At 28.5% G+C, this 11453-nt stretch overlaps 1 protein-coding gene across 4 annotated transcripts in view; it reads right to left on the bottom strand.

The window, feature by feature from the left end:
• Positions 1–1178: 1178 nt before the first annotated feature.
• Positions 1179–11453, bottom strand: part of LOC129960074 (SEC14-like protein 2) — a 51211-nt gene continuing 40936 nt past the window's right edge. For all 4 annotated transcript variants that reach the window (XM_056073159.1, XM_056073161.1, XM_056073157.1 and 1 more), the window contains exons 12-13: positions 4811–5123; positions 1179–1461 (exon numbers count right to left, since the gene is read on the bottom strand). In XM_056073159.1, coding sequence (XP_055929134.1) covers positions 1364–1461; positions 4811–5123 — 411 coding nt within the window. In that variant the 3' untranslated portion in view covers positions 1179–1363. The remainder of the gene's footprint in view (positions 1462–4810; positions 5124–11453) is intronic.

Below are 11453 nucleotides of genomic sequence, written 5' to 3'. Positions count from 1 at the left end.
CTGTTACGTTACTTTGTGATCTTCTGTTGTAGTCGTTAGTCTTATAAAAATAACAAATTCTAATAATTTATTATAGGATATTTTTCATCTAATATATTAGCAGAATTCATATTTAAAAAAAAATATTGATAAAATTAGAACGAAACTAAAATTGCGGTGAATTTTCAACTTGGATTAATAATATGTCTAAAAAAAATAAAACAAATTTTTGAAATGAATACTAGAGACAAAGAACAGATCTGCAACTCTAGAGAAAATAAAATGTTTAAATCTATTTTATTATTTTAAAAAATGACTAATTTATCAACATTTAAAACGATGAATTCTGCGAATGCTATGAATTGTGCCGTTTTCTCTGATAAATTTTATAACATTAATTCTGTTCTCAACACAGGTAATTTGGATTTATTTTTCTTCATATCTAATTGCATTTCATTACCACTTGTTTAGTTTAAATCTTATTAAGATGGAAAGTGATACGTTTTTGCTAACTCTGTATCAAATTTAAGACTCCAAGTAAGCAGATGTGAGTTAAGTTTTGAAGATACTCTCTTAAAAATTTCGGGCCGCGGTGGCCTGGTTGTAAGGTCTTGACTTCGGAACCGGAGTGTTTCAAGTTCGAGACCCAATTCCACCGAAGAACTGTCGTGTAAGCGGATCTGATGCACGCTAAATCCGTCGGGCCCAAACGTCCTTCCGCTTGTGTGGTGCGGAAATTTGGAGAGGAAGCGTGCCAGCTCAGGTGTCGTCCTCGTCATCTGACCACGGTTCAAAATTAGGAGGTTCGTCCCAAAATACCCTTAGTGTTGCTTTAAAGCGGGATGTTAATATAACTAAACTCTTCAAAACTTTAAAATATTTCTTTGATTATTGATGAATTTTCAAAGAAAGCTCTCATTAATCTAAATAAATTGATGGGAGAAAATTTATGAAGAAACTGTCCTAATCCTACAAAATATATATTTAAGTTAGCTTTTTTATTTGTTTTGGAAGATAAAGTTGCTTAAAACGTATATTAAATAAAAGCAGAAATCATGAAGTTACCTTTAAAAAGTAATTATTTTTCAGAAATCCGAATCATATATAAGAATTCTTTAAATGCCGAAATGAAGAGAGACGTTCCACTTAAAACATCAAAAAATGCATAGAAAATTTTTTAAAGGAAACAAGGAACAGAATTATCTTTATTTGTCAGATAAATATTTTTATTTATTCATTCATACAAAATATTTAACAATATTAAAATGGGAGTGATAAAAAGCAATAGGAATTAGAAAATACCCGTTATCTATTGGAATTAATAATAATACAGATACATGCATTTTCCATTAGTTTAAATATAAAATTTTAAAAAATATAACAATTATTCATATGGATTTTTTTCTGGTGGCAACACGGAAACTTTGTAAACAAGCTCCTTTCTAGTAAACCAGCTGTATGAGTTATCAAATAACAATTCATCTGCAAATAAAACAATATTCAGTTAATATTATTTTCATTTATTATTGACAGTATAAATGTAACTAATCATATTCCCGTAAAAACAGAAAATAAAAAGAAAGCAATCAAACTCATATAATTTAAACGTGTAAAAATAAACGAAATTTTTATAAAAACGCGATATTTCACTAAAACTGAAAGTAATTCCTTTTCTGATAAGATTTATCTTTGATGAAATAATGCAGTAATAGTATATATTATATGCAACTGAAATAAATTTCTGAATATCTATAATACAGATTAGAGGTTTTATTATATTAATTAAGCAATAATCAACATTCTCTCGCTCTCAAAAAAAGTAAGTAGTACATTACGGACGCGAAATGTTTTTTATTAAACGCTTTTACTTAACTTTACATGCTTTTAAATGCTTGTAATGACGGAGTTTTGTAATCGATTTTTTTTTTTTTTTTTTTTTTTTGCTTATTTCCTCATGTACTAGCGTTCCGAAATTCTGTACAGTCATTGGTTCCCGATGACAATAATATATTTTAACTCTTATTATTGACTAAAGTATGTGAACTGTCAAATTATTTTTTCTCTTTCGAGGCTTAAGTAAATTTTTGTCAATGCTTCGTAAAAGCGATGTAATTTAAATTGTTTTTGAAGCGATATGTATCCGAGGAAAATGTTTTCAATAACATAACAGCAAGGCAGGACATACATGAAATAAATGCCAACATACGTTGTCTTCAAGAGAGCATAGTTACGCCTGTTATCTGCAGGCATTTCGACAACAACAAAAGGTAAAATATTTAGCTATTTTTAATCTCAAAATTATAAATAATCAGAAATGGTCAAACATTAACAATAATTTGTTTAATTCCATTTGATAATAATAATTAATAATTTTAATAATAATAATTTAATAATTTTGCTATGCATTCAAAAATATTTGAAAAAAAAAACAGTTGCAAATATTTTCTCAATTAATTATTTCAATCCGTAAGAACTTCAGAATAAATTATATTATTGGTATTTTTATATTTTGATAATTTGCACCATGGCATTACGCAGTGTATTTTTTAATTTAAACTTAACAATCAATGAGCAAAAAATTAAAATTTGTCTAAAATTTGTTCATAGTAATCGCAAAGGCCAGTCGAAGTGTCTTTTCGCAAATACAAGAAGTAATTCGGTTACATGAAATATTCTTTTCATTTTGAAAGTCTTAGATCCTGCTAGTTCTTTTATTAAAACAGTACAGATCATACAGAGATTCGTGTTCGCATAACCGAATTCCAATGACTCAGCCAGCATCCAAGTGAAAGTTTCAAATTGAAATTCATAAAGACATTTAACTTTATGCGGTCGTATTAAGTTTATAAATAAGAGTCATGCTCGTCAGATTTGATTTTGAAATTTGATTTTGTCATCGATTATTTCGAAATTGTTTAGAATTTAACTAAGCATTTACCTGATACGTCAGCAACTGATTTTGAATTCAAAAACTCTTTAGAAGATTCAATGTTCGGTTTCAAAAACTATTTTTAATTAGGAAATCTCGCTAAAATTAATGTAGTTTTCTAGTACTTTCAACATAATGCTGCAAAAACATATATGAATACAGATATACTATACTATGTCAGTAACCAAGGCGTTGAATTCGGAAATAAATTACAGTAAAGACTTTATTGCTAAAGTAATCATTGCATTTAGCATCCAATATGGCCATCCTAAAGTTTCTCCTCCGATAAGGTGACCTCGCAAACGACATATTCAATTTTAAAAATGATCTAATTTTAAACCGGAGAAAATTTTAAAAAGGGAAGTTAGTGGTATTAAAAAACCTATACAATGAATCGTTGAATGTTAAGTCTTAAATAGGATAAGAGTAAATTTTTAAGTAAAGAATAAATTTGGAAAATATTTTTCATATTTCTTCAATCTGACCGAAATTTTTGTAATTCACTTAAGTATGTGTCAAATCGAAAGAAATACCTAGAAAAAAATTTCAGATAGACATATGCATTTTTTTTCGAGTAACGCAGTTATGTCGAAAAAAAAAGTTACCGAAGAGTGCTTATAGGTACTTTCCTATCTGTCCAAATTCACAGACAGAAAAAAGAAAAAAGAAAAAAGAAAAAAAAAATCCTACTCTAAAACTCTTATTTTATAATTTAAGGTCGCATTATAATGGTCCAAAATTATTAATAATTTACCAAAAATAAATAAATAAAAATTAAAAAGGTAATTAAGGTTAAACTTGAAAAAGTAAGAAAATATCTTATTTTGTGGCGACTGATATTCGAAAAATATTAATTGGTAGAGTTCATGAACGACGGAAAATGGAAAATGAGTTCTCGCTCAATAAACTGAGACAATAGAGAGACAGATAGTCAGATAGTCAGTTTTTAGCGACTCTGTTTTATTTGTTAAATCTGAATTTAAAAAAACAATGTAGATATTGATCTGAAATTGTTACCAGGTATTTTGTTTCCGATTGACACATATTTAAGTGAAATTACTAAACAAAAATATCAAATAGAGGGAAAAAACTAAATATTTTTTGAAATTAACAGGTTTTTTAATTTACTCTTGTTCTATTATTATTAAGTTATCTTAAAATTAGACAGCCTATTGTATAACTTTCTTGAACTTTCCCTTTCAGATTTATAGAGTTTTAATTATATAAGAAAAATTCACAGCTTTTCCGCCTCCTTCCCACACTTATCTGGTTCAATATCTGGAAATAAGTATGATGGCCTGCTTTGAAAGGCCAGCCATTTAAACTAATAAAATCGTTCTTATATATTTCTTACATTTCAAAGCACAATTCGACGGTATCAAAGTTACAATGATTTTTCCAACTTTCGAAAAATATTTATCATTCTTCCACACAAAGACACATATAATCAAAGAATTTGTCTAAATAAAGGCTGTATAAAAATATTTACTTTTTTATGTGCACATACAAATTGATATACAAATAATAGAGCGTTACTATTGCATGGAAATTACTGAAGAAAACCGATATTGGACAAAATTATTTACGTCTTCTCAAGCTACTTTCATCCTTATTCTTCTATGATGTCTCTCACATTCTTTTGTAGAGATTTTTTTTTTTAATTTTATTCATTTATTTCTCACTAATGAAACATTTTAATTGCCCACAAACTGCATTATAGTATTAGTGGTGTTTATGCACGTTTATATACTTCCTAAAGAATCTTAATTTAATTTATGAATAAATTAAAAATGAAGAACGATGATTTGCCGTCACTTGTAGAAATATACGCTTTTTAAGGCTACGTTTTCGGCTTGTAATACAAACATATTATAAAAAGTAAATAAAAGTCTAAAGACTTACATATTCCCGTCTCTTCACAAGTGAAACTTCCCGATTCAGGGATTCTATGGCTTTCTACTCGGCGGGCGGGCAAGAGTTGCTTGCTTTCTGAATTTTGATCTTTTTTAAGATTAAGTCCAAAGCATATATCAAAATTCACTGTTTGATAATCCCACTGCAAAAAGGAATTAGGTTCGGTGACGACAGCTTCTACTTTGTGTATAGCTCCACATTCTACAACCACTTTGACAGCCAGCGGATCATTGTCGAGAACACCAAATTGATTGTACAACATCAGACTTTCTGGAACAGGAGAATTCATCGGCATTTTATACTGAAAATATATTTATTTGAAATTAAACTCATTGAAATGCTAACTGATAAATGGCAAAAAAAAACAGAAAATTTTTAGAATAAACAGAGTACCTAATAATTTTTACGATTGAGTCTAAATGTATCTTAACACTAGTGTCATCAGCATAATCGCGCATGTATTGAAAACATCAATGTTCTGCTGGGGTACTGGCAAAAGTTCTGCGCATTTGTTAAACTTACACAAAAGATACGACGGTTCATTAGCAAAGTAAAATTCTGTCGTGTTGAATTATTAGGATAAAAACGAGCTGCAATAAAATTTTTTGCACAAAAGAAAAAAAGCCTCGTAAAAATAAAAATAAAAAAATGACCTATCTTTGAGGAGGAGAATGATATCTTTAAGGAGAATCTTGTTCAAGTAGATCAAATGCTTTCCTACATACACATTTTTTTTTTATCAAAGTAATAAGCCAGAACATAACAAGCATACCCGATGCCATGGTTCATTTAAAACACCTCACATAAAAAAAATAGCTGTGTGTCATTGAAAATAATGGAACCATCTTTAAACATCAACAAAGAAACAATTCTAACTACATAATGAATGAGGCAAAACAAAAGCTTGTGGAAGGTTTGTTCCCCAAACAAAAAATAATGGAAAGTGCATATTGCACAGGTGTCATTTTCGCTGCTGAAAATGTTTTTAAATTTGCTAAAATTGATTTTATAACTGATGATATATGGTATTTTCCATATGATACTAAAAGTGTGGAAAAGAAGTAAAACACTCACCACAAAATCAAAAGAAATCCATTATATTATATATATGTAATGATATTTTAAACTTTTAATTTCAATTTAATTAATTTCCAAGGTTTTATCTTAATTTAGCCTATAGTAACCATGCGCGTGCTCCTTGTATCTTCAAGCATTTGGGGCTCCTTGTCATCATAAAAATTTTCTGGCTCCTTACCTGTGCTGAATAATCCCGATCTCGACGTCATTTCCTCGTTATATCATCACCACAATATAATACTCGCCAGTGGTCTCCAGTGCCAACTTGAATCTAACAAATTTCGAAAATATCACTTGTGTGTTATATTATCAACTCAATATAAAAATAGCTTTCCGTCACCTGCCGTGGTCTCCATTTCCAGTGCTCAAAATTGCATTTTTGTGATTAATTAAGAAAGTGATAATTTATCAAAAAAGTGTTTAGTGTTTCCCGACGGTGAAAATCAGAATTTTTATTGTGTTTTTCTTTTCTTTTGATTTTTATTTTTGAATTTTAGAATTATTGCAAGTTATATTTTTATAATATTATTTAAAATATTGAATTTTTAGTCTTTTATCAAGTTTATTTTTTAAAATTTTATGCATAAATTTATAATGTTTTTTATTTGAAATATACTTTAATGTTGTTAAGATCTGGAAAAATGACTGACCAAGATAAAACAAATGTGTCTAATTCTCAAGGTTCAGAAACTAAAATTGATAAAAAAGAAAATTAACGAATAGCTCAAGAACCCTCCATAATCCCTTTTGATCTCAAAAATGGGATGAAGATGGATTTATGGTTAGGATATTTTAACAAAATTTGTCAAGAAAATAACAAAACTGATTTGTGGAAAATGAAAAATATTGCTAAATTTCTAAAAGGGTCAGCTTTAACACATTATATAAATAGTTGTTTAAATATTGATAATTTTGGTGATTTATGTTGTATATTAACTGAACAGTTTATGCAACCCAATATTGTTAATTTTTCTGACTTTTCACAATTCAAATTTGATTTAAAAAATTCTAAATTAGTTGATTATTTTCATCAAAAATTAAAAATTGTGGCAGACAGTTAGGCCTTAATCCACAACTGATTTTAGAAGGTCTTACTGATGGACTGCCAACTCAACTAAAACAATTGGTTAGCATAAAAGCTCCTTGTACCCTTACAAAATGGCTTACAATAACAACTAAACTATTAAAAATGGAAGAATCTTCAGAATCAAACCCAGGAAGGTGTAATGAAACTAAAATCAGAATAAGGCAACCAGCACCTTTTTCACCTAGGCATAATTTTAATTATAGATTTCAAAATTCTTTTCTCCTTGAGCTCCCAATAATTTTAGACAAAATTATCATAATTCAATAAGGCCATGTCACAATAATTACAATAACTATAGTCATAATTTGCATTTTCAAGAAAGATTACCATCTTCTCCATTTAGAATTTGCACTCAAATAGGTATTCCAAATGTTTATCATTGGACACAAGCATGTCCAATTTATCAACCTCACTTTATGACCAATACTCCAATAACAGCCAATGTGACTTCCCCGTGCACAGAAGTCCCTCTTATCCCTCTTTTTTCAAAATTCTAAAATGAAACCAAATTCTTCTACTTCTTAGTAATGAGGCCCCTAGCCCAGTACAGTTACAATTATTAGTTCCGGACACGTCTCAACTTTACCAAGTCTGGCTAACTTGGACAATGGTTATAAGCTTCATAGTAATGTTAATATTGTTATTGACACAGGATCCACTCTTTCAACTATATCTGCAGATATTGTAAAAAAAACTTAACTTGACAAGAAAAAATGTAAACCCTATTAGAGTCAAACAAGCACATGGAAGGTTCCAATTAACCCAAATTTGTGACATATATTTAAAAATTGGCCAAATAAATAAGAAAATTATATTATAAATTATGGACAATCCTTTACCATATATCATTTTATTACTTCCAAATTGTGGTTTATATAAGTGAATTATAGATTGTGACAAAAATAAAATAATTCAAAATTGAAAAATTATTACCAACTTGCATACCAATAATAATTATGTCTTTACATATTGTTGAAAATTAATGACATTAGTGATAATAAGGTCAAGGTAATGAATACCTCAGAGGAAATTTTCTCACCTCTGACTGTAAATAAACTATCTGAACCTGTGTTATCTCTGGTGTCAGAATATTTTCATGTGTTTGCAAAAAATAAATATGATGTTGGTAAAATAAGAATGGAACCCCCTAGAATAAATTTAACATCTGATTTACCAGTGTCCCAAAGGGCTTGATGAAATTGAAATAAATAAGCAAATTAAAAATTTGTTAGTTGCAGGTTTAATAAAAGAATCTACTAGTAATTATTCCTCCCCTGTAACATTAGCATATAAAAGAGATGAAAATAGAAAAAGCCATCTTTGTATTGATTATCGTAAAATTAATTCCCTTTGCAATCGGAGGCAGAGCCTCTCCCTAGAATAGATACCTTATTATATAAATTAAGTACTGCTAAAGTTTTTTCAACTTTGGATCTTGCATCTGGATATTGGCACATACCCTTGCATGAACAAGATAAACATAAATTGGCATTTGTAACTACTGAAGTTTTATATGAATTTCAAGCCCTACCTTTTGGCTTTAAAAATGCACCTGGAATATTCAATAGAACTATTCATAGAATTTTAAATAAGCATAAATTTTCAAATTTTGCATGTCACTATTTTGATGACATAGTAGTTTTCTCTAACTCATTAGAGGTACACTATGATCATTTAAAACAGATTTTTCAAATGTGTGAAAAAGAAAACATTAAATTAAATTTTTGTAAATGTGTGTTTGCTCAAGATAAAATTAATTTCTTGGGGTATGAAGTTAAAGAAGGATGCATTTCTCCCGATAATCATAATATTGAAAGTATTAAAAAATTACAACCTCCAAAAAATGTTAAACAACTTCAAGGTTTTCTTGGTTTTGTAAATGTTTATAGTAAGTTTATTGATTCTTATGCTAAAATAAGAGAACCCTTAAATAATCTTTTTAAAAAAGATACACCATGGCAATGGAAGAAGACTGTCAAAAAGCTTTTGAATTGTTAAAAATTAAATTGATAACTAAACCAGTGTTACAACTATATAAACCTAATTTACATCTTCATGTTTTTTGTGATGCATCTCAGGTAGACATTGGAGCTGTTCTAAAACAGCCTGACTGTTCTGGTAAATTACATCCTGTATCTTATCATTCAAAAACTTTATGTTCTTATGAAAAAAGTTATTGTATAACTGAGTTGGAATGTTTAGCAATAGTGGATGCTTTTGATAAATTTTATTATTATTTACATGGGAAAAAATTCATAATTCATACTGATCATGCTGCTCTTGTTTGGTTTAAAAATATAAAAAAATTAAGGGGAAGATTATTTTGTTAGTCTTGAAAACTAAGCATGTTTGATAATGAAGTTAAATATTTAAAGGAAACAGCTAATGTTGAAGCTGATATGTTATCAAGGCATCCTACTGCTCAATAACTCCAACATTCTGTGCATTTATTGGAATTAGATGAGATAAAACACTATCAAAATTTAGACAATTTAGATAATTAGACAATTTAGATAATTAGATCATTAGATTAATGATGTACTTGACAATAAAATATTAAAATATTAATAGACAATTAAATATTAAAATATTAATAGACAATTAAATATAAAAATATTAATAGACAATTAAATATAAAAATATTAATGATGTACTTGTTGTTAAAAAGAAAAAATTGTTTAAAATAGTTATACCGTTTTCTCTTAGGAGAAAAGTTTTGCAAACGGCTCATGGACAATTTAGGCATCCAGGCACTCAAAAATTGATAAATTTAATTACTCCTCAGTATTATTGGCCCCATATTACTCAAGATATTGCACTTTTTGTTAAACATTGTGATATTTGTCAATTAAATAAAAAGAAAAAGCAAAAAAGATTTGGCCTTTTATAGGCTGTGCTCCCCACAGATCGTCCTTTTGAATGTCTTTCTATCGATACTGTTGGTGGATTTAACTATTACAATTCAAATAAAAAATTTCTTCATATAGTAATTGATCATGCAACTAGATATGTTTGGGCTTTTCCTTCCAAAAATGAAAATTCTGAAACTTATATTAATATATTAAAGCAAGTTTTCCAAATTCAGGTTCCTTCCAAATTATTAACTGATAGAGATGGTGCTTTTACCTCATCTAAATTCAAACATTTCCTCAGAAATTACAGTGTCAAGCATCTGTTAACATTTTCAAATCATCCACAAACTAATGGGAAATGTGAAAGAGTTAACCAGTCAATAGTAACTAAATTAAAGTGCAAGCTCAATTCTTCTCCTACTAAAATTCCTTGGACTAAACTTTTAGAACAAGTAATCAATGAATATAATTTAACACCCCATTCAGTTACAAAATTTCCTCCTGCATATTTGTTATTTGGCACTTTACCTTATCCTCCTCCCTTAACTCAAAAGCAATTCTATCCTCCAGTAGAAGTCAGAAAATTAGCTAAAGATAATACAATAAAATATCATGATAAAAATAAAATAAGATATGATGCTAGATTTATAGATTCTCCATTCAAACCTGGTGACATTGTAATGTATGAGGAATTTAATTACCTAAATCGTAGAAAATTATCTCCAGTATTTTCAGGTCCATATGAAATAGTAACTAAAATTTCAGATGTAAATTATGAAATAACAAAACCAAATGCATTAACAAACAAGGCTACTGATATTGTCCATGTATCAAAATTAAGAACATATTATCCAACAGAAAAATTAAAATTAAGTCATGAATAATAATTTAAATTTTAAAAAAAATCCTTTTATTTCCCATGTTTCTTCCAAATAATCTCTAACTTAGGTTAGCCCATAGTCTCCACTATAAGAGTTATTCTTTTCTTCATGATGATGATGTGATGGCCGCCATCACAAATTCAAATACCTCAGTCTTATTGAGATGTGAGTATAGAGAGAACCTTACAATTAATTTCTATCTCTTTCTATTTTTATACTGGGTATGTTGTTCTCCACTTTCGAAATAAATATTCCTGAATGAGAGGAGAGAGAGAATAAGAATTACGTCCCTCTTCTTGATGTCCTAATTTTGGGTCATTAAGTTTCACCCACTACTAGAAATTGGTGGACAAGGTTCAAATATTCACCACTAATTGGCTAACTAGTAGGTTAAAGTCTTTCTTTTACAATTACATATTTTTATGTCATTTGTTTTAAATATTTATGTTATAATAAGAGTATTTTGAATCTCATATTATTATTTTCAGATTCAAGTGTTGCATACAAAAATCAGAACTATGTTGATATATTACTATTACATAAGTTAAATTTGTTATTCCGTTATTTTACATTCAATTTGATAATTTTGGTGAGCCTTCTACTACTATTTTAAGGACACTGTGTGCAAACCTTCTTTAGAGACATTCCTCACCAAATAGAGACAATAGACTGAGTTTCTGCAGAAAATCATTTGTATATTGCACATTTTAATATTATTTTTGGTGTTGTTGAAT

This window comes from Argiope bruennichi, chromosome X2 (assembly GCF_947563725.1).
Source record: "Argiope bruennichi chromosome X2, qqArgBrue1.1, whole genome shotgun sequence".
Taxonomy (NCBI): domain Eukaryota; kingdom Metazoa; phylum Arthropoda; class Arachnida; order Araneae; family Araneidae; genus Argiope; species Argiope bruennichi.
This window is presented reverse-complemented; position numbering and strand designations above follow the sequence as displayed.